Source organism: Oncorhynchus masou, chromosome 30, assembly GCF_036934945.1.
Source record: "Oncorhynchus masou masou isolate Uvic2021 chromosome 30, UVic_Omas_1.1, whole genome shotgun sequence".
Classification (NCBI taxonomy): Eukaryota; Metazoa; Chordata; class Actinopteri; order Salmoniformes; family Salmonidae; genus Oncorhynchus; species Oncorhynchus masou.
This window is the reverse complement of record NC_088241.1, coordinates 57266175-57293071: the sequence shown is the minus strand read 5'-3', so window position 1 is coordinate 57293071 and position 26897 is coordinate 57266175. Positions and strand designations below refer to the sequence as shown.

Genomic DNA, 26897 nt, shown 5'->3' with positions numbered 1-26897 from the left:
ACTGTAAACTTAGTGTCTAACGCCATAATTCAATCTGAACCATATTTAGGTCTTGCTAAATAAGAGAGAGAGAGAGCCATAGAGCCATAGATTAACGAGTAAACATGCCTTCTCGTATCCAGCGATGGCACCCCCGGTGGCCAGATGGTGTCAGAGCAATTCCACATAGACTGGGCCACGGTGCTGGTGAGCAGCTTCGGGGCAATGGTGGTTCGCTTTGACGGGCGGGGCAGTGGCTTCCAGGGGACCAACCTGCTGCACCGCGTCCAGAGGAAGCTGGGCGTGTTTGAGGAGAAGGACCAGCTGGAGGCCCTCAGGTAGGTACCTTCAACCTTGGTTGTGTCCTGATTCTCCACCCTTCTACTAAACTGTGCACTTGCACACTTCCAGTCATGGATTTAAAAGCATTGGAATGGTGTAATAATTGGCTGGAGGGAGTTTTCACCATTATTTAATCCATGTGCACACTTTGGGAAAAGGGTGGAAAATCAGGACACAACCTTAGACTTCTTTCACAAGACTGTCCTAACACTGTCATATGGCCAGCTAACTACCGAGCTATTACATGGCCAGCTAACTACCGAGCTATTACATGGCCAGCTAACTACCGAGCTATTACATGGCCAGCTAACTACCGAGCTATTACATGGCCAGCTAACTACCGAGCTATTACATGGCCAGCTAACTACCGAGCTATTACATGGCCAGCTAACTACCGAGCTATTACATGGCCAGCTAACTACCGAGCTATTACATGGCCAGCTAACTACCGAGCTATTACATGGCCAGCTAACTACCGAGCTATTACATGACCAGCTAACTACCGAGCTATGACATGGCCAGCTAACTACCGAGCTATTACATGGCCAGCTAACTACCGAGCTATTACATGGCCAGCTAACTACCGAGCTATTACATGGCCAGCTAACTACCGAGCTATTACATGACCAGCTAACTAATGAGCTAGGCTATGACATGGCCAGCTAACTACCAGCTAGCTATTACATGGCCAGCTAACTTCATTCTGAGATTAACTAATCCAAATCTATTACATGGCCAGCTAACTTTATGGCAAGGTAGCTATTACATGGCCAGCTAACTGAATTGGATGGAATTCCGAGCTATTACATGGCCAGCTAACTAATGCGGAGCTATGACATGGCCAGCTAACTATTTTAAATTAGTTAGCTTCATTACATGGCCAGCTAACTAATTAGGTATTGCAGTCTATTACATGGCCAGCTAACTACCGAGCTATTACATGGCCAGCTAACTACCGAGCTATTACATGGCCAGCTAACTACCGAGCTATTACATGGCCAACTAACTAACGAGCTATGACATGGCCAGCTAGCTAATAAGCTATGACATGGCCAGCTAGCTAATGAGCTATGAAATGGCCAGCTAGCTAACGAGCTATGACATGGCCAGCAAGCTAACCAGCTATGACATGGACAGCTAGCTAAATAACTGAGAAGACACACTTGAAAGGGGTCGTCAAGACCAGGAAGTCTTCATTCTGAGATTAACTAATCCAAATCTAATCTCTTCCATTTCAGTATTATATCTAAAGAGCCATATGTTGATAAGACCAGGATTGGAGTTTATGGCAAGGTAAGAGCCGTTTTCTCCTGATAATTTACGAGGTTCATAGGTTGAATGTAGTAGTATCTGAATTGGATGGAATTCCCTTGAACCCCTTGTATTGTGCATTATCATTCAGCATACTGACTTGATGTGCTAATCACCCTGCATTTCAATGTAGAAATCACAACGGAGGCTCTTTGAATCTCTGCTTTCTCAATGGAATTTATTGAGGGTTATTTTAAATTAGCTAGCTGCACTCTTCAATTTCAGTGCAAGCTGTCAGTGTTCATGCTGACCTGTGTTTTTTCCAATGCTGGAATTAGGTATTGCAAGTCAATTTAAAATAGACATATTAGATGTGTGCTGCTAGTTTATCAGTTACCTTTGGATCAAATAGATGTAGTGTTGATAGATTCTGACACCTCTGAAATAGATGTAGTGTTGATAGATTCTGAAACCTCTGAAATAGATGTAGTGTTGATAGATTCTGACACCTCTGAAATAGATGTAGTAGTGATAGATTCTGACACCTCTGACATAGATAGTGTTCATAGAATTTGACACCTCTGAAATACACATTTTTCGAAATCCAAGATGACGTAGCAGTAGGACGTGTGTTTTTGTCTTGTCCTGTCCAGTGTATATATACTTTTATTCGTAAATATTTCGTATATATTTTAATCTCACTTTCCATCTACGGACTGAATATACTCTCCTGCAACCCGCCTCACCCAATGTGGTACGGATCTACTATTTTTATACTCTAGAACCGGAACCCTCATCGGAAGCTAGCTAGTAGTCAGTTAGCCACTGCTAGCGGTCTTCACCATTAACTTGGACATCAGCCAGCCCCAACCCGGTCAATTCCTGCCAGTCTGCACAGCGCGATATCAACCCAGAGCATATCGGACTGCTTTTTCTCCACCACATCTCCGGATTCCTACCGCAAGCTCTGAACCTTTATACCGGATCATCGCAGCTAGCAAGCTGCTATCCGAGTGCCCACCCCTGGCTAACGTCTCTGTCCTGAAGCAAGCACCAGTTAGCCTGGAGCTAGCTAGCCCTGCTAGCCAAAGAGGTCCACCAGCCAATTCTTGGGCTACAATACCTCTTTTGCCAATTGACCTGGTCGCTTTACTACTGACACGGAGCCCCGCCGATCCATCACAGCGATTTCAACATGCTCTTCCATTGTGACGTCACCAGATGCCCATCTACTTGCCCTGGCCCGTAAGCTGTCTGAATCACTGTGTCTCCAGCTCACCTAGCATAGCAGTGACTAAGGAATTAGCTACCTGACTCATCTAGTGCAACTCATTGGACCCTATGATCACTCGGCTACACATGCCTCTCCCTAATGTCAATATGCCTTGTCTATTGCTGTTTTGGTTAGTGATTATTGTCTTATTTCACTGTAGAGCCCCCAATATGCCTTAAATAGCCCTTTTGGTCCACCCCTCACATCTCACCTGGCTTAACTGGTGCCTCTAGAGACAAAACCTCTCTCATCGTTACTCAATGCCTAGGTTTACCACCACCGTGCTCACATCTTACCACACCCTTGTCTGTACATTATGCCTTGAGTCTATTCTTCCGCGCACAGAAATCTGCTCCTTTTACTCTCTGTTCCAAACGCACTAGACGACCAGTTCTTATAGCCTTTAGCTGTACCCTAATCCTACTCCTCCTCTGTTCCTATGGTGATGTAGAGGTTAACTCAGGCCCTGCAGCCCCCAGCACCACTCCCATTCCCCAGGCGCTCTCATTTGTTGACTTCTGTAACCGTAAAAGCCTTGGTTTCATGCATGTTAACATTAGAAGCCTCCTCCCCAAATGTGTTTTATTCACTGCTTTAGCACACTCCACCAACCCTAATGTCCTAACCGTGTCTGAATCATGGTTTAGGAAGGCCACCAAAAATCCAGAAATGTCCATACCGAACTATAACATCTTCCGACATGATAGAACTGCCAAAGGGGACGGAGCTGCAATCTACTGCAGAGATAGCCTGCAGAGTTCTGTCATACTATCCAGGTATGTGCCCAAACAACTTGAGCTTCTATTTTTAAAAATCCACCTCTCCAGAAACAAGTCTCTCACCGTTGCCACTTGTTATAGACCCCTTCAGCCCCCAGCTGTGCCCTGGACACCATATGTGAATTGATTGCCCGACACCATTCTGTATACATCTGGCCCTTCTTTGGACACTTTGTTAACAAACCTCCAAACAAGCTTCAATGCCATACAATACTCCTTCCGTGGCCTCCAACTGCTTTTAAATGCTAGTAAAAAATAAATGCTTGCTCTTCAACTGATTGTTGCCTCCACCTGCCTTCCCGAATAGCATCACTACTCTGGACGGTTCTGACTTAGACTATGTGGACAACTACAAATACCCAGGTGTCTGGTTAGACTGTAAACTCTCCTTCCAGACTCACATTAAGCATCTCCAATCCAAAATTACATCTAGAATCGGCTTCCTATTTCGCAACAAATCATCCTTCACTCATGCTGCCAAACATTCCCTTGTAAAACTTACTATCCTACCGATCCTTGACTTTGGCGATGTCATTTACAAAATAGCCTCCAACACTCTACTCAGCAAACTGGATGTAGTCTATCACAGTGCCATCCATTTTGTCACCAAAGCCCCATATACTACCCACCACTGCGACCTGTATGCCCTCTTTGGCTGGCCCGCACTACATATTCGTCGCCATACCCACTGGCTCCAGGTCATCTATAAGTCTTTGCTAGGTAAAGCCCCTGCTTATCTCAGCTCACTGGTCACCATAGCAACACCCACCCGTTGCACACGCTCCAGCAGGTATATTTCACTGGTCATCCCCAAAGCCAACACTTACTTTGGCCACCTTTCCTTCCAAGTCTCTGCTGCCAATGACTGGAACGAATTGCAAAGATCACTGAAGCTGGAGTCTTATTTCTCCCTCTCTAACTTTAAGCATCTGCTGTCAGAGCAGCTTTCCGATCACTGTACCTGTACACAGCCAATCTGTGAATAGCACACCCAACTACCTCATCCCCATATTGTTATTTATGCTCTGCTCTTTTGCACCCAAGTATTTCTACTTACGCATCATCATCCGCACATCTATCACTCCACTGTTAATGCTACATTGTAATTATTTCGCCTCTATGGCCTATTTATTGCTTTAGCTCCCTACTCTCCTACATTTGCACACACTGTACATAGATTTTTATATTGTGTTATTGACTGTACGTTTGTTTTTGTGTAACTCTGTGTTGTTGTTTTTGTCGCACTGCTTTGCTTTATCTTGACCAGGTCGCAGTTGTAAATGAGAACTTGTTCTCAACTGGCCTACCTGATTAAATAAAGGTGAAATAAAAAATACAAATGTAGCATTGATAGATTTTGACACATGAAATAGATGTAGTGTTGGTAGATTCTGACACCTCTGAAATATATGTAGTGTTGGTAGATTCTGACACCTCTGAAATAGATGTAGTGTTGGTAGATTCTGACACCTGAAATAGATGTAGTATTGATATATTCTGACACCTGAAATAGATGTAGTGTTGGTAGATTCTGACACCTCTGCAGGATGTTCATAGAGGGAAGCATAATTATGTTACCTCTGGCCAAGTCCATGTGTCTTACTGGGAAAAAGACAGCTGATGTATTAGAGCATGTCCACATAGGCTTAGCTTCATACTGAACTAATCATCCACAATGAGGAACCTAAACTATGGAGGAAGCTGCAACTTGCAGAAATGGTCTTGGGACATTTTGCATTATTCATGAGCTACTAGCCTGTTCCCAGATCTGTTTGTGCTCAATATGCTGTATAGCATGACAATGACCATAGGAAGATGTCACAAACAGATCTGGGACCAGGCTAATGATCTACTGCTCTTGGGTCTCCAGACTCAATCTTCAAACTGAGCTTGAAATAATCCCAAAGGTTATCTGTCTATAAGCATCCGTTACAGTAGCCTGTGGAGAAGCTTGATGTTGATGGAGGATCTCTGTTTCTATCTGCCTGTCTGTCAGGTGTATGGAGGCTACGTGACCAGCCTGTTACTCAGCGCCGAGGATTCCCTGGTGAAATGTGGTGCGGCTCTCTCACCCATCACGGACTTTGACCTATATGGTAAGATTTGTGTGCCACTATGGTGCCAGACAGATGCTGTCAGTGTTAATCACACCAGCACCATCCTTCCATGGTATCAGCATCACCTCACCTAAAAGAGGAAGAGAGATGTGTGTGTGTGTGTGTGTGTGTGTGTGTGTGTGTGTGTGTGTGTGTGTGTGTGTGTGTGTGTGTGTGTGTGTGTGTGTGTGTGTGTGTGTGTGTGTGTGTGTGTGTGTGTGTGTGTGTGTGACAACATGTGTATGAGAAAGAGAGACTTGTGAGGGAAGTGTGAATTAAAGCAGGTGTGTGTGTCAGACTGTGGTTTCTATCTGAAAAGCTGCTAGAGAGAGTGAAAGGTAGTGTCTGGTGCTGGATGTGTTTGAGTGCTCACCTGTCATGAATGAATACTCGTCACTAAGAAGTTCTTAAAATAAGAACAGCTACTCATGACATCATCTGTAGTCTTTTCTGCTGTGTATGATGTATTTAGGTATATGAGGTATAACACGCTATATGGTGTTGTTAGAGCTAGCTTTCACCACTACATCCCTTGGTGTGAGCTATTGAATTCATTCCTTTTGACAACCTCTCTTCCAGCATCAGCGTTTTCAGAGAGATACCTGGGACAGCCCAAGCCTGACCCAAGAGCATATGCGGTATGCCTTCTTTATTCAGCCTTCACTTGGACTCCATATGTATGACCTCTGTGTTTTTCTATTGGGTTGTTAAATAATATCGTTGGCATTCATCCACAGATGGCCAATCTAGCACACAGGGCATCTCAGTTCTTGGACAAGAAGTTTCTGATTGTACACCCAACAGCAGATGGTACGAGAACCTTGAAATCAAACATTTCTAGCCCAATAAAATAATTTGTGTTTTTAACAATAAGATGATATGTGTTGGTTTCCTTTTCTCTCACCAGAAAAAGTGCATTTCCAGCACACAGCGAAATTCATCGCCCAGCTGATCAATGAAAACGCCAACTACACTCTGCAGGTGGGGGCTACTTCCCAGAATTACACACATATAAATTAGATGTATAAAATGGCTACCATCAATAAGGTGCACCAATTTAACTGTAACTCTCAAGACAATGTGTCATGGGAAGCAGAGACATTGCTCATATGCTAAATCAAAATTCTTCACAGTGATTTGTCCTGTTCGATTTCTATGGAGGTATCTTTTGGGCTGGAGCTGTTGTACAGAGAAACAACTGAGGAGTTCTGTAATCCCACGCCAGACCGCTGAGGAGTTCTGTAATCCCACGCCAGCAGAGGGATTACACCACACAATGCCCCCTCCCCCCCATCTCACTTAATGGGATTATATTCCCCTCTTATGATGCTTGCTTTCACAGGGTCATCTAATCCCATTAAGATATGGAGCATTCAGAAGTCAGTGTTTAGTTTATCGCTGCCCCATAGGTCCCCTTATATGCCCCGCTGTGTGTTGACTGACTAAGCCTCATCTGTAATTCCGCCACTGGGAGTTGTCTGATACTTTAAATTAAGGGGCTTGATTGATGATGTTAATAATACTATGTTTATATGGCCTAGATGTGCATCCAGAGAAATGTGATTGGATGTGTCGTGACCAGTGTGCTGTGTTCCCCCTCAGATCTACCCAGACGAGGGCCACTTCATCCACACCGAGGCCACGCGGCAGCACCTCAGCCAGTCACTGGTCAACTTCTTCGAGGAGTGTTTCCGGCTACCGGACAACGTGTTCGAGGAGATACTGGAGGAGGAGATCGAAGAAGAGGGTTAGCCTGGGCAAAACCAATCCCCCCAAACCAGAGCTCCAGTCCGCGCCCAAGCACAATGCCAGCCCCCATACCTGGTTTCTACAGTCCACATGATATGCAAGCTCCTCTTGGTTTAAACTTTCTTTGGCCCTTTTTTTGTTTTGTTTTCACTTTATGTGATTCCCCTGCATTTCAGCATGATCATCCCTGAGACCGCCACGTTGCAGATCAACCCTGAGACTGCCACGTTGCAGATCAACCCTGAGACTGCCACGTTGCAGATCAACCCTGAGACTGCCACGTTGCAGATCAACCCTGAGACTGCCGCGTTGCAGATCAACCCTGAGACTGCCGCGTTGCAGATCATCCCAGAGACTGCCGCGTTGCAGATCATCCCTGAGACTGCCACGTTGCAGATCATCCCTGAGACTGCCGCGTTGCAGATCAACCCTGAGACTGCCGCGTTGCAGATCATCCCTGAGACTGCCATGTTGCAGATCTTCCCTGAGACTGCCGCGTTGCAGATCAACCCTGAGACTGCCGCGTTGCAGATCATCCCTGAGACTGCCGTGTTGCAGATCATCCCTGAGACTGCCGCGTTGCAGATCAACCCTGAGACTGCCGCGTTGCAGATCATCCCTGAGACTGCCGTGTTGCAGATCATCCCTGAGACTGCCGCGCTGCAGATCATCCCTGAGACTGCCGCGTTGCAGATCATCCCTGAGACTGCCGCGCTGCAGATCATCCCTGAGACTGCCGCGCTGCAGATCATCCCTGAGACTGCCGCGCTGCAGATCATCCCTGAGACTGCCGTGCTGCAGATCATCCCTGAGACTGCCGCGTTGCAGATCAACCCTGAGACTGCCGTGTTGCAGATCATTCCTGAGACTTCCGTGCTGCAGATGCTTGCTTATCTCCTCATCCCATTTTTGTCCTCCTACTCCTCCTCTTCTTCACCTTTTGAGTCACCACGACTCCACCAGAGACCATCTGCAGCCATTTTGTTGACATCGACACAATGAATACAACTTTATGATGGAGGGATCATTAGCTGACGTCATATCTGGAACAGCGGTCGTGTCAGGAATAGGCGTGCTCCTCGGATTCCAAATGACTGGTGAGAGGGAGGGAACATCAAACTCCACACGCAAACTTTACCAGTCAGTGAGGAGAGGAAAGACTTATAGCACAAACTTTGGGGTCAAAGTTACAGGCGCCACATGGGATTTTATGGGTCAAACAGGTTCCAGCCCCGTGTCTGTGGGTCGAGGGTAGGGTGTCTGCTCCTATTTTTAAAATCGTGAAAATACATTTTCATGTTGAACTGTGCTTGTGTATGTTATTCCTCTGTAAAGTAGCACATGAAAAACATTCCCTTCTTTGGGTATTGATACTTCGTTTTTTCAGTGTTCAAGTTTGTCCTGATCTTGGAATCTTCTTGTAGCCGCAAGTATGTATTTAAATGGTGTAGACTCCATGTCATGAAAAGAAGAGAAGGATGTGAACAGAATCACCGGTTTGTTTTGTTACAAAATGTTCTCCTCATTCTCTGCTTATTGTATAATACTCCCACCAGTCCTTTGGAAATTGAAGCATATATATTATATTTTAGTCACTGTGCCTTACTTTGGGAGTGAGCAGTCCTTTTTATGGACTCCTTTTGTGAAAACTAAATACAACATGGCTCATTGTAAATAAATGTTCTGCTGATCATGGCACTAACTACTGTTGGTTAAACCTTCACTCTAATCTGTGAACACTTTGTAATGTTGTCATAGAGTAGGTATGGCATTATATCAACAGTCAAGTAAGAAATGGTCTTCTTCAGTTCCAAATATACCCAATTGCCAAAATAGATGTAAACAGTAGCTGCATGTATCTGCACATTATTTTACAGATGTTCAAATGGTAACGAAATGGTTTGTCAAGCTAACGACCACATAAAATGATGTTTTAGTAAATGGCTATTGAAGTATTAAGTCAATTGGTGGGTTTGAGGTGCCACTGTAGAATTGTGTTGTTTTATGGCAAAAAGTAATACATTTGTCTATAAGGTAATTAATAGCTTAGAATCATTATCTCAATCTTTACAGGATGAAATACAAAGGATTATTTGTTTATTTTTTTTAGGTTGGACTGCTATCTAAAAACGTGAATTCTTGAGCCACAAGTCTGCATTTTATCTGAACGATCATTCTGTTACTTTGTCAATGCATGTTATCAAGTTATTTGCAACTCAATGCGATCTGTGATAGCTCTGTTTCAAAATAGTATTTTTTCCATCTTGAATGTTCCGTACTGGGTTGAATTACATTTACAGTAGTATCATGATTGAGATCCCAGTCTCTTCAGCTTGATGTGTAAATGTTACTCAAATATCATTTGTATTTTAATAGCTGAGTGTTATTTGTGCATAAATGCATTTTGAAAGTTACATTTGAATATACATTTTCCCCCTTCTGTTTCAGTCCTTGGGTTGAGTTTAAAGTGGACTTTGCGATGGTGACATTTCTGACACTGTGATTGAACGTGAAGATGGACTTTTGTCAAGTAAATCCAAAATAGTACAAGAGACAGCGTGGCAGTATGTGGCATGGGGGTAAATGTTAGAATAAAACGTATTTTATCATTGTACTCTGTAGTTTATCTATTTTGGTTGTTATTGCAAAATTGTGAATGTTCTCTACTTCATGTTAATTTATCCACTTTATTGTAAAAGACAAAAAAAATGCATCCTCAAGCGTTTACTCAAATCAACCAAATGTCTTGTTGTATAATAAAACAATAAGATGAGAAATCAAGCTGCCAAAACAAAGCTTGTGGGTTCTATTACTGAACAAGTCACAAATACTGAATATGTTGGCCGGTTTCCTGTACACAGATTAAGGCTAGTCCTGGATTAAAAATCTCCATTGAAAGTGCCTTTAGTTCATGTGGTTCCTCGTTACCTTGCCAGTCTGGATAGATTGTGAAATGCTTTTAGGTTTGTTCAAAAACATAGACGTGGTACATAGTCATTCAACAACTTAAATGTCATCAGTTACTTAAATCTTTGTAAAACCATTACCAAAACATACAAATCAAACTTTTAATTTACAGAAATGTACAGCAATAAGTGTTGTTTACATTGATTGAAAGAAATGTGTTGAATGACACTCACTCCATTCAAAAACAATACTCAAAAGTAATGTTTGTTCAAAGGCAAAAATGTTTCCAGTGTACACAGGATTGTAGTTGTATATCAGTGCTCTCTTCTCCACCTCTTCATCCTCAAATTTGTGAAAATTCTTTCTAGCTGTTAATGAAAAAAAATGATCGGCATAGATTAGTGATTAAAACATTAACATGTGGAGTTTGATCTTGAACGCACCCTTCATGGCACAGCCAAGGGGGGTGCATTCAATAACTCTCCCCATTACAATAACGTCACGCTACATATTGAGAGGAATACAATAGATTCAGTGATATTTTGCCACACAGTACTGTAATAGCTACCTTCATTGACCACGAAATCAGCCAAAAAGAAAGTGGTCTTAACAGCCGATGGCGAGTGTGGAATGTACGGCCTTGTCCATTCAAATGCATTCTTTTCAGGGTGCCACTGGGTTCCATAGATGGGGAAACTGTATGCTACAGAAGAAACATTGAACCTATCAATGTCATCTTATGTACATGTAAGTACATGTTCCAGTTTAAGTTACTCTAGTACTCTATACTCTAGTGTTTGCTAAGTTAAAACAATGAATGTGCTTTACCTTCCATAGTTGACACAAACTCTATTTTCCCATCACTGTTTGTAGTCAAGACTTTGTAGAACTTCCTAAGGTCTGTATTGTTGTTATAACTCTGGAATGCAATGTTGAATGACTAGTTCACAATTAATGCTACAGAGGATACAGAAAAGCCTATTACTTGTGACATTTGGTGATTGTTCAGACACTGCACATGGTCATACCTCCAGAGTGAGACTCAATTCATGAGAGTTTTCAGTGATTGGCTCAGAGGCCAAGGCATCCAGGACCTCTGCTGGAAAGCCCTTGAACAGCTTACTCTCTCTGGATCCTTAAAGTGTAATAACTTCACATTACTCCAAGTTAGAGATTGTTGTTTTGGTGTGACTGTGAGTGTGTTCGTTCAGCATTTAGATAAATGTACATGTTCATACATTTGTGATCAATTGGAAAATGCGATTCTGGTACAATCTGATGAGTTATATTTTTTCTCATATCTGTATGTGAACAGGTACAACATACCGTTAGTGAAAACCAGTGGCAACATCACACCACTGGTGTTGGTTTTGGATAGGAGCTTCTTTCCGCTGGTCAGGTATGTCAATTCCTCAAATCCAAGACAGGTACCCCATACAGGGAAATAGTCCCCCCTCGAGTTGGCCTAAAAAGTCCAGATTTTTATATAATCACCTTTTCCATTTAGAACAGGTTTTTCTCCCACATATCGATGAAGACTATGTGAAAGTATCAAAAGGAACATGTCATACCTCTATGGCAAGCTCGTAAAAGATTCTAGCAGCGTTCGCATACCCAGATGAAACGATGCTAGCATCACCACCAGGATAGAGTATTCTAGAGGCGGGTGAGGGGTATATAGATCATTTTATAGAAGACAAAAACAACATGACAGTGGGTCTTGTACAGCAAATAGCATAGTTGACACCTACCCATTAATGGAGTTAAACAGTGTTTTGTACTCTTCCAGTGTCTGATTTATCCTGTAGAAATCACAGGAACAAGGTATATGTAACGTACATAGAAAATTAATATTAGGCCTATCTAAGAGAATATTCAATCCACTTTTAATAGATATGGTAATTCATAACCACATTTGAAAGGCTGTTGAGTCCTCAACTACATTACCAATCTAATACATACACCTTACATCACAGGGACGACTCTAGCTCCTGCAGACTCCAGAAACTTGACATACGATGCAGCTATATAAGAGGCCTTCTGTGGTTGAGGTGAGTCTACCTCCTGAGCCAAGACACCTAGGAAATCACAGATACATTTTAGTGAATTACAGCGAGTTTAAAGTTAATGTATTTTCAGTAAAGCCACAATCCGTAAGATTTCCAATTATTTCAAGTAATTAAATACCCCTTGAATTTGAAGAATAGCCTGTGCTGTAGGCCTACTCTGAATGGGATACATTAATAATAGAAAATAGTATCATTCTAAGGACTGACTATAGCTTCACTATGGTTTGTTTTGGTTGTCAAAGAGGAATTTGAAACGGGCTACAATGCAAATGTTCAATTCACACATAATCAACTATTGTTTAGAAGGAAGTGTTAATATGTGTTAGCTAGATCTTTATAGGTATATGGTATATTTTATAATAAATATACACTGAACAAAAGCATAAGAGCAACGTGTAAAGTGTTGAGGAGTATTTATTTCTGTTAAAAAGCCCTATTGTGGGGGAAAAAATAATTCCGATTGGCTGGATCTGGCTCCCCAAGTGCCAAGTGGGTCCAAGTCCCATCCATTATGTGAAATTCATAGATTACAGCCTAATGAACGTATTGACATTGACTGATTTCCTTATATGAACTGTAACACAGTAAACTCTTTGAAATTGTTGCGTTTATATTTTTGTTCAGTATACATGATGTAACACTGTAGTTTCATGTAATCAGTCATGTGATGCAGCAAACTTACCGATTATCGGCATGTCGTTCCTCTTCGGCACTGTGCACGAGGAGGACAAAATTGAAAAGGCGAAACAAAACAGTAGGGCGATACTGCTCATTCTCTAAACGTGTTTCCGCAATGCCTGGATCAAATATTTATTCTTAAAAATGTGATTATCTCCGTCTAAAGAGGTCTCGATGGTGACAGAGCAAACAACAATATAGGTTGTGGTTGAAGAGTCGGTTGCATGGTTTCATTTTTTGTTTATCATTTCCACTAAATAGCACAGGCACAAAGTCAAAATTGGCATATCGTAGAAATGTATGAAAACAAAAATTCTTTATGGTCTTAATTTGTGGTTAGGCATAAGGTTAGCAGTGTGTTGAGGTTAGGTTTAAGATCACGTAGAAATAGGCGAAGTTTATAACTTGTGGCCAACCTGTTTTTACTAAATGCGTGAATGGCACATCCGGTTTTTAGCCTTCAAAATAAAAGTACAAATTGTAGAGGAAAGGTTTTCTGTTTTTCTATAATATCTTTGATAAAAGTCCTGAACCTTGACCATATTGAAATGTAAATAACATTTTAAAATAACCATATATTTTAAGTGATAGCAAGTGATATTGTTCTAAATAGCTAAAAAAAATTGGTTTACTTTATGTTGGATACAGTATTTCTAATATGAAGGCCTGCTATGCCATGGGATAGCTGCAAGTTTAACTTAAAATGGTGGCAGGTACACTGTTTCATGTCCTCTCTTTCTGTACAATGTAACTGCATGTACAAAGTACAATGTACAATGCAGACCGGCGTCCAACATGTTATGAGGAACATAAAGGAAGTAAAACTTTTTTTGCATGCATACATCCACAATGCTGAGAGGGATTAGATTAATTCATCCATTCTTCATCCATTAATATTCACTGACTGTACAAAACATTAGGAACACCTTCCTGCTTTTGAATTGCACCCACCTTTTGCCCTCAGAACAGTCTCAATTCGTCCGGACATGGACTCTACAAGATGTTCCACAGGGATGCTGTCCCATGTTGACTCCAAAGTTTCAAAACACAGGCTTTAAATTAAGTAGTTCTACAATTCCAGATGAAAAATGAATGGTGCAAAAAATATTTGAACCATTACCAGGTTTTACCATTAGGTTTTATGTGCCGGAGTATTCATCGGGCATAGGGATGCTTGCCCACGTCAACTCCAATTATTTTCCTCAGTTGTGAAGTTTGCTGAATGCCCATTAGGTGGTGGACCATTCTTGATACAAAATGGAAACTGTTGAGCGTGAAATACCCAGCAGCGTTGCAGTTCTTGACACTCAAACCGGTGCACCTATTACCATACCTCGTTCAACGGCACTTCAATCTTTTGCCTTGCCCATTTACCCTTTGAATGGCACCCATAAACAAGCCATGTCTCAAGGCTTAAAAATCCTTATTTAACCTGTCTCCTCCCCTTCATCTACACTGACTGAAGTAGATTTAACAAGTGACATCAATAAGGGATCATAGCTTTCACCTGGATTCCCCTGATTCCCCATGTTTTGTACACTGCATATATACTGTATGAAAATATCAGAAGGGTTTGTCGGACAAGTATTTGGCACCCTCAGGTGTTCATTTCCTAAAGGTGCGTAGAGCAGGATACATAAAGCTCATGATGAAAATACAGATTAAAAGTCTACCGCAACACAAAATCTGTAGTACATGAAAACACATAAAAATGTCCATGGGGGAAAACATGATTGCTCAAATCTGTAAATTCAATTTGTATTTTATTATTGTAAATATCTAAAACAATAGTATACTTATACAGTAGGTTCCCTCCAACTCCCCATTCAATACAATCTTCAAGTCTACTCACATGTAGGCATTATTAAACCTATGTGTGGGGTTATCGGTTTTCCAGTGTTTATGACGGTATATCCCCAAAAATGAACTTGATATTGTCCATGGCGTGCTGGACATTGGACGAGCCGTGCACGGCGTTCTCCAAGATGCTTTTGGCAAACTGTGCACGTAGAGAGTCGGGTTTGACTTGCATGGCCTGTTCAGGATCGGCAGGCCCCATCATCTCTCTCCATTCTGCGATAGCGTTTTCTTTGCTCAGGATCATCATGATAGATGGACCTCTACAAAAGATAAATCAAATCGGCCGTTAAAGCTGATGCAATGTCAAGACCTGGGTTGGGGTCAGTTCAATTTAAATCTGATACATTTAGGAAGTTAATCAAAATTCCAATTTCTAATTGAAAAGAAATTGCACTTTTCAATTGTTGAATAAGTATTTGAATAAATCTCCTGAAATGGAATAGAATAAATCCAAACCCCGGTCAAGACTTAAGTTTCATTCTAGCAAACTATAAACTCAAATGATTGCAGGTCTTGAATGTTAAAGAACATGTCAACTCACTGTGACATGTAGTCAACCAGGCTATTAAAGAAGTCCTTCCCTTTGTGGTCTTTGTAGAACTCCTCTGCCATCTCTCGTGTCAGTTTGGTTTCTTTCACTTGTGAAATACTAAACCCAGCCTCTTTAATTTGATTCATAATGGTATCTGAAATAAAGATCAACAGCCACAATGTTCACTGACATTCAATGTCATGACAGAAACAATACTTGTCTCTTTAAAACAACAATTTGCAAATGTATTTGTTGTAAGAGTGCTTTAAATACATTAAAACTGAAACAACCTATAACAACCATCTATCCATAATGAGGCAAACATATTAACATTGCCTGGATAAATAACCATGAAGTTAGGACAGAGACCCAGATACTATACCTTTGTGTTCTTGTGTAGAGTCAGGTTTGATCACGGCCAGTGTGTGCTCTGTGGGGAAAAAGCGGTTGAGATCTCTCTGAGCCTCCTCGGGAGTAGAGCTGCCATGAATCTGGTTGATGGTCACATTGTCGATTGCAAACTGGGCTCGCAGACTAGGAATGAAGCACAATTACAGTGGCGAGATGAGACAGTTAATTGAACATACATAAATAATATGAAATGAACTAGGACTATCCAAATGAAGTGTTCCCCAGTTGCTACCTTTCAGGGAATCTTTCTTTGGCCTCATCCAAGACTTTTGGACCCAGTAAACCTCTCCAGTGTTGGATTGCATCATCTCGAGTCAAAGCCAAAGCCAACACAGGGCCACTGCGATACAACAAGGGAAACAAAACACTTCTGTCAGAAAGTACAAGCTGTCGATTCACCACAATCAGTAGCCAATCATTTACCTTACATTTAGTCACTGTAAACTGTGCAGGGTAGCCTAGTGGTTAGAGTGTTGGACTAGTAACCGAAAGGTTGCAAGTTCAAATCCCTGAGCTGACAAGGTACAGATCTGTTGTTCTGCCCCTGAACAGGCAGTTAACCCACTGTTCCTAGGCTGTCATTGAAAATAAGAATTTGTTCTTAACTGACTTGCCTATTAAAATTAAATATTAGATCATCTATCAATTGTATTTTGTCATTCAGTACGCCACATCACTACTAAGCAAATTATTGTGGGAGTTTGTCACCTGGTCATATGGTTAATTAGACATGGGAAAAAGTCAGTGCCCTCATGCTCCTTGTAGAATTCTTTGGCCTGGTCCTCTGTGAGGGTTACCTCCCTCTGCATCGCTATCTGGAAGCCAGAGTCATGGATAGTCTTCAAGATCTCATCTTGTCATGTTGAAAAGCAAACCAGAATCTCAGTCAGTAAGTACAGAAATGAACAGGTGGAGCAACAAGGTACACATTGGCATGACTAGTATTACTAAACAATAATAATAAGACCTGCATATTTATGGTTTTGACTTTAGAACATGTTCATTGAAAAATGCAACTCGAAGAAGATTTGAACCACTTTGAACCACTCATAAAAGGAGCTAGGACTTACTTCTGGCATAAAATGTAAAACATAAAAGTAGAAGATACCTTTTTTCTCCTTGAGAAGACTTGGACGAATAAGAGCAAGAGTCTTTTCAATCCTTGCATTGGATCCAGCATGCATCTCTAAAGAAAAATCAAAGGTGGGAAAGAAGTATGCCAGTTGCCTGCTAGCCACCTCAGTGCTGCTTTCTGACATGCCCAGATCCACCTCCTGTACAACCTTTGACCTAAGAGAGATCACCCAAAACACACATACTTTGTATTAATTTTGCTTGCAAGTTTTGTTGTTGTAAGATTTTACAAAAACAATATTCAGGTTTAAGAGAAAGAAACAAGGAAATGTTAACTGATTTCTGGTACGTTTCATCAAACCTCTCAAATCTGCAATCGGTTGCATGATGTGGTACGATTGTGCATCGCGCATGTGTGTTTAATCTACTCAGCAAACTGCACTGAGAACCCAAACCTTTTCTTTGGTTGGATGAGCTCAGCGTGTTCAGGATCTATGATGGTTGTCAATGAATGAGACTCTCCTTCACCCACCTCGTCTCCCTTAGACAGAATCAAGGCGTGGACAGGCCCACTAGACATGGCCTTCACAAACGCTGGCTAGAAAATAAAAAATCACTCTAGTCAGATTGAGAAAATTGTCATGTATATACAGTGCCTTGCGAAAGTATTCGGCCCCCTTGAACTTTGCGACCTTTTGCCACATTTCAGGCTTCAAACATAAAGATATAAAACTGTATTTTTTGTGAAGAATCAACAAGTGGGACACAATCATGAAGTGGAACGACATTTATTGGATATTTTAAACTTTTTAAACTCTCTCCAGAAGTTCAGTGAGGATCTCTGAATGATCCAATGTTGACCTAAATGACTAATGATGATAAATACAATCCACCTGTGTGTAATCAAGTCTCCGTATAAATGCACCTGCACTGTGATAGTCTCAGAGGTCCGTTAAAAGCGCAGAGAGCATCATGAAGAACAAGGAACACACCAGGCAGGTCCGAGATACTATTGTGAAGAAGTTTAAAGCCGGATTTGGATACAAAAACATTTCCCAAGCTTTAAACATCCCAAGGAGCACTGTGCAAGCGATAATATTGAAATGGAAGGAGTATCAGACCACTGCAAATCTACCAAGACCTGGCCGTCCCTCTAAACTTTCAGCTCATACAAGGAGAAGACTGATCAGAGATGCAGCCAAGAGGCCCATGATCACTCTGGATGAACTGCAGAGATCTACAGCTGAGGTGGGAGACTCTGTCCATAGGACAACAATCAGTCGTATATTGCACAAATCTGGCCTTTATGGAAGAGTGGCAAGAAGAAAGCCATTTCTTAAAGATATCCATAAAAAGTGTCGTTTAAAGTTTGCCACAAGCCACCTGGGAGACACACCAAACATGTGGAAGAAGGTGCTCTGGTCAGATGAAACCAAAATTGAACTTTTTGGCAACAATGCAAAACATTATGTTTGGCGTAAAAGCAACACAGCTCATCACCCTGAACACACCATACCCACTGTCAAACATGGTGGTGGCAGCATCATGGTTTGGGCCTGCTTTTCTTCAGCAGGGACAGGGAAGATGGTTAAAATTGATAGGAAGATGGATGGAGCCAAATACAGGACCATTCTGGAAGAAAACCTGATGGAGTCTGCAAAAGACCTGAGACTGGGACGGAGATTTGTCTTCCAACAAGACAATGATCCAAAACATAAAGCAAAATCTACAATGGAATGGTTAAAAAATAAACATATCCAGGTGTTAGAATGGCCAAGTCGAAGTCCAAACCTGAATCCAATCGAGAATCTGTGGAAAGAACTGAAAACTGCTGTTCACAAATGCTCTCCATCCAACCTCACTGAGCTCAAGCTGTTTTGCAAGGAGGAATGGGAAAAAATTTCAGTCTCTCGATGTGCAAAACTGATAGAGACATACCCCAAGCGACTTACAGCTGTAATCGCAGCAAAAGTTGGCGCTACAAAGTATTAACGGATCCGGGATCGTGACTAAAGCCTCAGGCTCATTAGCATAACGCAACGTTAACGATTTCTGAAAATCGCAAATAAAATGAAAATAATGCGCCTACTCTCAAGCTTAGCCTTTTCTTAGCAACACTGTCATCTCAGATTTTCAAAATATGCTTTTGAACCATAGCAATTGACTAATTTGTGTAAGAGTATGCTAAGCTAGCTTAGCATTTTGAGTAGCATTTAGCACGCAACATTTTCACAAAAACCAGATAACCAAATAAATAAAATCATTTACCTTTGAAGAGCTTCGGATGTTTTCAATGAGGAGACTCTCAGTTACATACCAAATGCGCAGTTTTTCCTGAAAGCGTCTGTGTGTAGGAGAAATCGCTCCGTTTTGTACATCACATTTGGCTACCGAAACGAACCGAAAATTCAGTCACCTACAACGTCAAACTTTTTCCGAATTAACTCCATAATATCGACCGAAACATGGCAAACGTTGTTTGGAATCAATCCTCAAGGTGTTTTTTCACATATCTCTTCATTGATATATTGTTCGTGGAAGCCTGCATTCTTCTCTGAATTCTGTGGAAAAATACTTGCAGCTGACTTTTGCGCACCAATTTCGGCGCAGGACACCGGGTGGACACCTGGTAAATGTGGTCTCTTATGGTCAATCTTCCAATGATATGCCTACAAATACATCACAATGCTGCAGACACCTTGGGGAAACGACAGAAAGGGCAGACTTACTCCTCTCACATTCACAGCCATATAAGGAGACAATGGAAAACAGAGCCTCAAAAATCCTGCTCATTTCCTGGATGCCGTCTCATCTTGGTTTTGCCTGAAGCTCACGTTCTAGGGCACGCACAGAAAATATCTTTGCAGTTCTGGAAACGTCAGAGTGTTTTCTTTCCAAAGCTACCAATTATATGCATAGTCGAGCATTTTTTTCTGACAAAATATTGCGCTTAAAACGGGCACGTCTTTTTATCCAAAAATGATATAGCGCCCCTAGAGTTTCAAGAGGTTAAGGGGGCTGAATAATTTTGCACGCCCAATTTTTCAGTTTTTGATTTGTTAAAAAAGTTTGAAATATCCAATAAATGTCGTTCCACTTCATGATTGTGTCCCACTTGTTGTTGATTCTTCACAAACAAATACAGTTTTATATCTTTATGTTTGAAGCCTGAAATGTGGCAAAAGGTCGCAAAGTTCAAGGGGGCCGAATACTTTCGCAAGGCACTGTATAAAAAAAAATCATGTTGTTAAATGAAAACTCCTGCTCTAAGGTATCTGGATGCAATTGGGTGATACTGATACAATTGTGCAGCATAGTAAGAAGTAAAGTTCTTCTGTCTTGCTTTCACCCACCTCTTTGGCTTTCTCCTTATAAAAAGCATGAATTTGCTCTTCATCCAACACCCTCTCCTCCTCCGCAACAATTGAAAAACCAGCATCTAAAGCCTATGCACAATGCATTTGTGAGTTAAATGCAGCTATTATATTCAAGTAAAATGCAATAACATGAACAAGGATAGACTATAAGAATTTAATGTGAAGCACTTAGAAGTAAACGCCTTACTTTTTGTATGATTCCTTCCACTTGACCTCCTACTACAGCATCTGGCTTTATGATGACCACATGGTATGTTCCATGATCTAATGGCACACACAAGACTTCCTCAAATCCCCTCCATTCAAACTTACCCAAACCATTTAATATCAACAAAATGTTAAACGAAAATATATGCATGCAGTAAGAAACGATTTAGCAGTATTCTAGCAGTGAAATTGGTGACATACCGCCAATTTCTATGTCGGCATTTTGGGTCGTCTGAGGCTCTTTTCTTGCTTGATGATTGTCCTCTAAGAAAAGCTTGTGGACCTGTTTGAAAGTTTGACGGTGGGTTCAAAATGCTAATCAGTATACCAGTCTGTAGACCCCTTACAGGTGAAAATGTTAGGAACCTCTTACTTCAGGTACATATTTTGAGCCCAGTTCTTGCTTCTTCTTCTCTTGATCCACCAGTTCCAACATAGTTTTTTGTAGAAGAGGTCCATTGACTCCTCTTACTATTGACACCAATGTACCACCCTGAAACAGCAGAGCACACCACGATGCCAAATGAAAGGTTTACTCTTAGCACAAATGTCAAAATAGTATATTACACCAACTAAAAACAGTATATTTTTGGACAATTCTCATGGTTATGACACAATTATCACAGGTGTGCTAACACAGCCTTGTGTTAGTGGGTAAGTGACATATCATATGTCATAACACCTGTCAAACTATTCTGATGCATAAAAAGTACACTGTCTGTAACTTGACATTCAGTGATATAAGATCATGACAATATTATGGTGCTGTTATAAGCTCACTACTTACAGAGTAGAAAAGGAAGACTGGTTGACATTTCCCTTTAAGTGAACTTAACTCAAGTAAACTGCTGGCCTCCCCCTGAAAGTGAGTTAAACAGAGCACTTATGACAATTTACAGCAGTTTCTTTTTCAAAAAGGGTATGGATTTCCAGAGGCCCAGATGGAAGTTGTGTTCAATTTACAACAAAAATAAGAAAAAAGACTGAAGGGACCTGTTGCAAAACTTTCTAGAACATTTTACGTTGCATGCCTTAATAAACACGACCCAGGTGTTGACATTGGACCTCCACCCAGGCTACTGGTCTGGTAGGGTCTGGATCATGGACCTCCCACATACAGACAGGTACCGGAATTAGTTTGGCTAGGTTTTAATGCGCAGGGTTACCAGAAGTGTACCAGGATCAGAATCTGACGTGATGATAGCTGAAAATGCCTTAACTTACCACAGCGAAGCGCAACAGGTCATCTCCATATTCACTCCTCAATTTTCTGAAGATGTTCTGCACAGCCTTGCATGGCCCACACCATCTCTGGTAGACTTCTATTACTACAATCATGGATATCAGCATATTACTCCTCATATCAAAACTACAGCAGTCTGACAGCTTCTTAGTTCATTATATGACAGCATGACCACTCATTAAAGAAAATTCAACCAACTCATATTTACTACGTGACAACCTTTGAGAGCTGCCTACCAAGAAGTCCTGGGCCTGACAATGCTTCCTCCCATTGTTCTTCAGAAGATATTTCAATCTGTAAAATGATATTTAAAAATGACAATGTAAAGTACTTTAGACACATTTAATTATTTCAAAGAATGACTTGCGGCTACTGTTACTGTACTGCTGATGAACAACAATAAATATGTGTTGGGAGTTAACGTTAGCTAGTTGTAGACAAACTTACTTGAATTTGGACGTCCTTTTTCCTTGACATTTTCTAAATGTAAATATATTAAAATAATTATTGATTCATTCACATGGCTGTTTTTGTTATCACAACTTGTGGGGGAAAAAGCAACGGGCGGACGTTAGATTGCTAGCCAGTTAAACCGTCAAAAGTTGCCAGTGATACTGTAAGCAGGCTAAACAGCTGGCAGCAATAATACTGTTAACGTTACCGTAACAACAGTCACTCTTTCAAACATTCTTTCCGTTTGAAAGTATGCAATTGCTATGACTTAGGACTTCATAACTAGCTAGAAATATGTCATTGGCCACACCTTGCTTTGATAAATTGAAATGTAGCTAGCGAGTAAGAAATATACGTTTGGAACAGCCATCTCTGCCTTACAAGTACGTGCGTACAGTGTACTGTACCTATTCGGCGCCCGAAAGGGTCGACTAGAAACTCTGTGGGTCGGTCATTGATCATATTGGGCTATGTTTGGAATAACAAAGTCATTTATTGGGAAATAATTGGTTGATAATACTCTGATATCATGCTATGTGAGCCTGGTCAGTGTTTATGCATCCATGATTCGCCGATGTGTTACCAATTGGCGTTGTCAGTCACAAAACGTTGGCCTGTTATTACTTGCTTAAAACCTTTTTGGGAGGAGGGCAGCATTTTCACTTTTGGATGAATAGCGTGCCCAGAGTGAACTGCCTCCTACTCTGTCCTAGATGCTAATATATTTGGATGACCAGACGTCCCCGTTTTCCGGGGACAGTCCCCGTTTTTGGTGGCCTGTCCCCGGAAATGTCCCCGTTTATAACTGTGCGTTAAAAACAGATCGCAAAGTGAAATATTTTACTTGGCAAGAAAGACCGGGCAGCAGAGCCTACCGGTTGACGTCGCAATCGCGTTGTGCTTGTTTAGGCCAACAGAGGGGGCTGCTCGCTATAGAAGCTTCATTCACTCTTCTTTTTCTACTAACTACTTGCTCGCGATAGTTTTAGAGAAAACTGCAGTGGAAAACTCGGCCAGAAGCTAGCAAGTGTCAAGTGAATCCACAACATCACCACAAACGTCTTTTCAAGTCAGGTAAGATACAATCGTTTGAGATACTAGCTAGTGATGTTATAATGTCACAATATATTATATAGATAGATGAACTGCTCTATAAGGTTTTAAATTAAAGTTTAAAGTTAGCTAGCTACTGTTATGGTAGCTAGGTTAAAAACGTTCACATGTAAACATGCAGTGGACAGGCTATTTTGAAAATATATTAAGATTATATTAAATGAATGCACAATTAATTCTGAGAATATTTTTGTAGATTACAATTTTAATGATTTGGCATTATAAGTAGTGTGAAAATATATTTAGAAATGTTCATGGATAACATTAGTAGTGGAGAGGAAGGAGAGGAGGAAGACTGGGATAGGAAGAAGAGTGAAGGAGACAGAGGAGGAAAAGTAAAGATATGGTTACAGAGCCTTGCCAATTTATTATTCCAAACAATGTTTTTGAGATAAAATACAGATATGAGGCAAGCAATGGGAATCTCTTAACCAACGTATTTTATCTAATAGTATGCTATTTATTAATACAGATTGGAGAGGAAGGAGAATTAAAAGTTAAGGGAGTAAAAAGAGTGAAGCCAGGAGAGTGTTGAAGAGTGAGGTGGAAAGGTGAAGAAAAGAGGAGAAAGATTGGAGGAGAAGAAAAAGTTAAGAGAGTAAGAAGAGTGACACAAGGAGAGTGAAGAACAGACAGAGGAGATACAATGACTCTTTCCAAGAAACGGAAATGCACTTTTTATGAAAAACATGATGAGAGAATTTATGCTTATACGCTCAGCTCAAGACGATAGAATGGTTCACAGCAACCTTAGTAATTCCTCTTTTTCCAATTGGCAGCGGGGGAAGAACGGCAGTGGTAGAACATCAACAGACGAAAAAGCATAAATTTCTGATTGGCCGTGTTGGTATGCCCTCTGTCACCACATTCTTCAAGAAGGTAGAGCCTTCCCAAGAAGAATATGGTTTAGCTGTGCAGGAGGGTGTCTTTGCATACCACACTATGTGACACAATCATAGTTACAGATCTATGGACTGCACAGCACAACTGACACGGAAGCTTTATGAGCCAAAGTTTACATGGGCTAGGACAAAATTTGACGCCATAGTGAGTAACGTGTTAGCAACATGGGCAACTACTTTGGTAACACAGGACCTAGACCAGGTTGAATTTGTGTCCCTGTCCATTGATGCGTTCAATCATGGACATGTAAAGTTGCTGTCAATAGTAGTCAGATATTGTAAGATATATGGTGGCAACTCATCTGTGGAAACAAAACTGCTTGATTTTGTTGAATTGAATGGAAAAACAGCAGAGGAATTTGCAGCTGAGGTCCTGGTGATCATCCAAAAATGTAACCTGGAAAACATTCTCTGCCGACAACAAATACCAACTTAGGAGGACTGAATAGGCTGGGGAGGGTCAATGTCCATACCAAAGATAAAAATGCTCTGCAGCGGCTTAGGTTGTCCTGCCCACATCATTCATAACACGGCCAGAACAGCTTTGGATATAATGTTGTGTACCTGCTCACAAATCGAATCAAATTTTATTTGTCACATACACATAGTTAGAAGATGTTAATGCGAGTGTAGCAAAATGCTTGTGCTTCTAGTTCCGACAATGCAACAATGTGGCATAGTTAAAGTGGCTAGTGCTACATGTATTACATACAAATGCAGTGGATGATATAGAGTACAGTATATACGTATACATATGAAATTAATAATGTAGGGTATGTAAACATTATATTAGGTAGCATTGTTTAAAGTGGCTAGTGATATATTTTACATCATTTCCCATCAATTCCCATTATTAAAGTGGCTGGAGTTGAGTCAGTGTGTTGGCAGCAGCCACTCAATGTTAGTGGTTGCTGTTTAACAGTCTGATGGCCTTGAGATAGAAGCTGTTTTTCAGTCTCTCGGTCCCAGCTTTGATGCACCTGTACTGACCTCGCCTTCTGGATGATAGCGGGGTGAACAGGCAGTGGCTCGGGTGGTTGATGTCCTTGATGATCTTTATGGCCTTCCTGTAACATCGGGTGGTGTAGGTGTCCTGGAGGGCAGGTAGTTTGCCCCCGGTGATGCGTTGTGCAGACCTCACTACCCTCTGGAGAGCCTTACGGTTGTGGGCGGAGCAGTTGCCGTACCAGGCGGTGATACAGCCCGCCAGGATGCTCTCGATTGTGCATCTGTAGAAGTTTGTGAGTGCTTTTGGTGACAAGCCGAATTTCTTCAGCCTCCTGAGGTTGAAGAGGCGCTGCTGCGCCTTCTTCACGATGCTGTCTGTGTGGGTGGACCAATTCACGATGCTGTCTGTGATGTGTATGCCGAGGAACTTAAAACTTACTACCCTCTCCACTACTGTTCCATCGATGTGGATAGGGGGGTGTTCCCTCTGCTGTTTCCTGAAGTCCACAATCATCTCCTTAGTTTTGTTGACGTTGAGTGTGAGGTTATTTTCCTGACACCACAGTCCGAGGGCCCTCACCTCCTCCCTGTAGGCCGTCTCGTCCTTGTTGGTAATCAAGCCTACCACTGTTGCGTCGTCCGCAAACTTGATGATTGAGTTGGAGGCGTGCGTGGCCACGCAGTCGTGGGTGAACAGGGAGTACAGGAGAGGGCTCAGAACGCACCCTTGCGGGGTGGAGATGTTGTTGCCTACCCTCATCACCTGGGGGTGGCCCGTCAGGAAGTCCAGTACCCAGTTGCACAGGGCGGGGTCGAGACCCAGGGTCTCAAGCTTGATGACGAGCTTGGAGGGTACTATGGTGTTAAATGCCGAGCTGTAGTCGATGAACAGCATTCTCACATAGGTATTCCTCTTGTCCAGATGGGTTAGGGCAGTGTGCAGTGTGGTTGAGATTGCATCGTCTGTGGACCTATTTGGGCGGTAAGCAAATTGGAGTGGGTCTAGGGTGTCAGGTAGGGTGGAGGTGATATGGTCCTTGACTAGTCTCTCAAAGCACTTCATGATGACGGAAGTGAGTGCTACGGGGCGGTAGTCGTTTAGCTCAGTTACCTTAGCTTTCTTGTGAACAGGAACAATGGTGGCCCTCTTGAAGCATTGTGGGAACAGCAGACTAAGATAGGGATTGATTGAATATGTCCGTAAACACACCAGCCAGCTGGTCTGCGCATGCTCTGAGGGCGCGGCTGGGGATGCCGTCTGGGCCTGCAGCCTTGCGAGGGTTAACACGTTTAAATGTTTTACTCACCTCGGCTGCAGTGAAGGAGAGTCCGCATGTTTTCGTTGCAGGCCGTGTCAGTGGCACTGTATTGTCCTCAAAGCGGGCAAAAAGGTTATTTAGTCTGCCTGGGAGCAAGACATCCTGGTCCGTGACTGGGCTGGTTTTCTTTTTGTAGTCCGTGATTTACTGTAGACCCTGCCACATACCTCTTGTGTCTGAGCCGTTGAATTGAGATTCTACTTTGTCTTTATACTGACGCTTAGCTTGTTTGATAGCCTTGCGGAGGGAATAGCTGCACTGTTTGTATTCGGTCATGTTTCCAGTCACCTTGCCCTGATTAAAGATATTTGGATATGTTCATATTTTCACCGTCA

The 26897-nt window shown here is 41.8% G+C and overlaps 3 protein-coding genes across 5 annotated transcripts in view; 1 reads left to right on the top strand and 2 right to left on the bottom strand.

Annotated features, from left to right (window-relative positions):
- The window catches only part of LOC135522869 (dipeptidyl aminopeptidase-like protein 6), a 320112-nt gene extending 312631 nt beyond the window's left edge, over positions 1-7481 (top strand). The window contains exons 20-26 of the mRNA XM_064949517.1: positions 123-317; positions 1560-1614; positions 5621-5720; positions 6300-6358; positions 6458-6530; positions 6628-6701; positions 7323-7481. Of these exons, the coding sequence (XP_064805589.1) occupies positions 123-317; positions 1560-1614; positions 5621-5720; positions 6300-6358; positions 6458-6530; positions 6628-6701; positions 7323-7472 (706 nt within the window). The 3' untranslated portion in view covers positions 7473-7481. The remainder of the gene's footprint in view (positions 1-122; positions 318-1559; positions 1615-5620; positions 5721-6299; positions 6359-6457; positions 6531-6627; positions 6702-7322) is intronic.
- A 3042-nt stretch (positions 7482-10523) lies between these two features.
- On the bottom strand, positions 10524-13544 carry LOC135522870 (gamma-glutamyl hydrolase-like). Its single transcript, XM_064949518.1, has 9 exons — positions 13128-13544; positions 12346-12454; positions 12128-12178; positions 11948-12032; positions 11703-11841; positions 11405-11511; positions 11205-11295; positions 10945-11079; positions 10524-10744 (listed from the first exon to the last, which is right to left on the bottom strand). Exons 1-9 carry the CDS (start codon positions 13216-13218, stop codon positions 10572-10574), a joined length of 981 nt encoding a protein of 326 aa, XP_064805590.1. The 5' UTR covers positions 13219-13544; the 3' UTR covers positions 10524-10571.
- Positions 13545-14869: 1325 nt separating this feature from the next.
- Positions 14870-23251, bottom strand: LOC135522865 (thioredoxin domain-containing protein 6-like). Of its 3 annotated transcripts, XM_064949509.1 has the most exons (15): positions 22275-23251; positions 22064-22121; positions 21809-21912; positions 21372-21443; positions 20958-21077; positions 20786-20867; positions 20565-20641; positions 20354-20446; positions 17456-17598; positions 17035-17216; positions 16635-16779; positions 16159-16266; positions 15898-16049; positions 15525-15669; positions 14870-15243 (listed from the first exon to the last, which is right to left on the bottom strand). In XM_064949509.1, exons 1-15 carry the CDS (start codon positions 22302-22304, stop codon positions 15024-15026), a joined length of 1731 nt encoding a protein of 576 aa, XP_064805581.1. In that variant the 5' UTR covers positions 22305-23251; the 3' UTR covers positions 14870-15023. The 3 variants fall into 3 exon arrangements, with proteins under 3 accessions (XP_064805581.1, XP_064805580.1, XP_064805582.1); XM_064949508.1 differs by lacking the exon at positions 22275-23251 and having other exon boundaries at positions 22064-22184; XM_064949510.1 differs by lacking the exons at positions 21372-21443; positions 22275-23251 and having other exon boundaries at positions 22064-22184.
- Positions 23252-26897: the final 3646 nt, after the last annotated feature.

Coding starts and splice junctions, on each gene's coding strand:
- LOC135522865 (XM_064949508.1), bottom strand. CDS start 22,169: ATGTGTCTAAAGTACTTTACATTGTCATTTTTAAATATCATTTTACAG. Junction 17,217..17,455: donor CTCATCCAACCAAAGAAAAG/GTTTGGGTTCTC, acceptor GATCTCTCTTAG/GTCAAAGGTTGTACAGGAGG. Junction 16,780..17,034: donor TCTTCTCAAGGAGAAAAAAG/GTATCTTCTACT, acceptor CAACATGACAAG/ATGAGATCTTGAAGACTATC.
- LOC135522870 (XM_064949518.1), bottom strand. CDS start 13,218: ATGAGCAGTATCGCCCTACTGTTTTGTTTCGCCTTTTCAATTTTGTCC. Junction 12,455..13,127: donor GAACGACATGCCGATAATCG/GTAAGTTTGCTG, acceptor GTGATTTCCTAG/GTGTCTTGGCTCAGGAGGTA. Junction 12,033..12,127: donor CTGTTTAACTCCATTAATGG/GTAGGTGTCAAC, acceptor ACCCGCCTCTAG/AATACTCTATCCTGGTGGTG.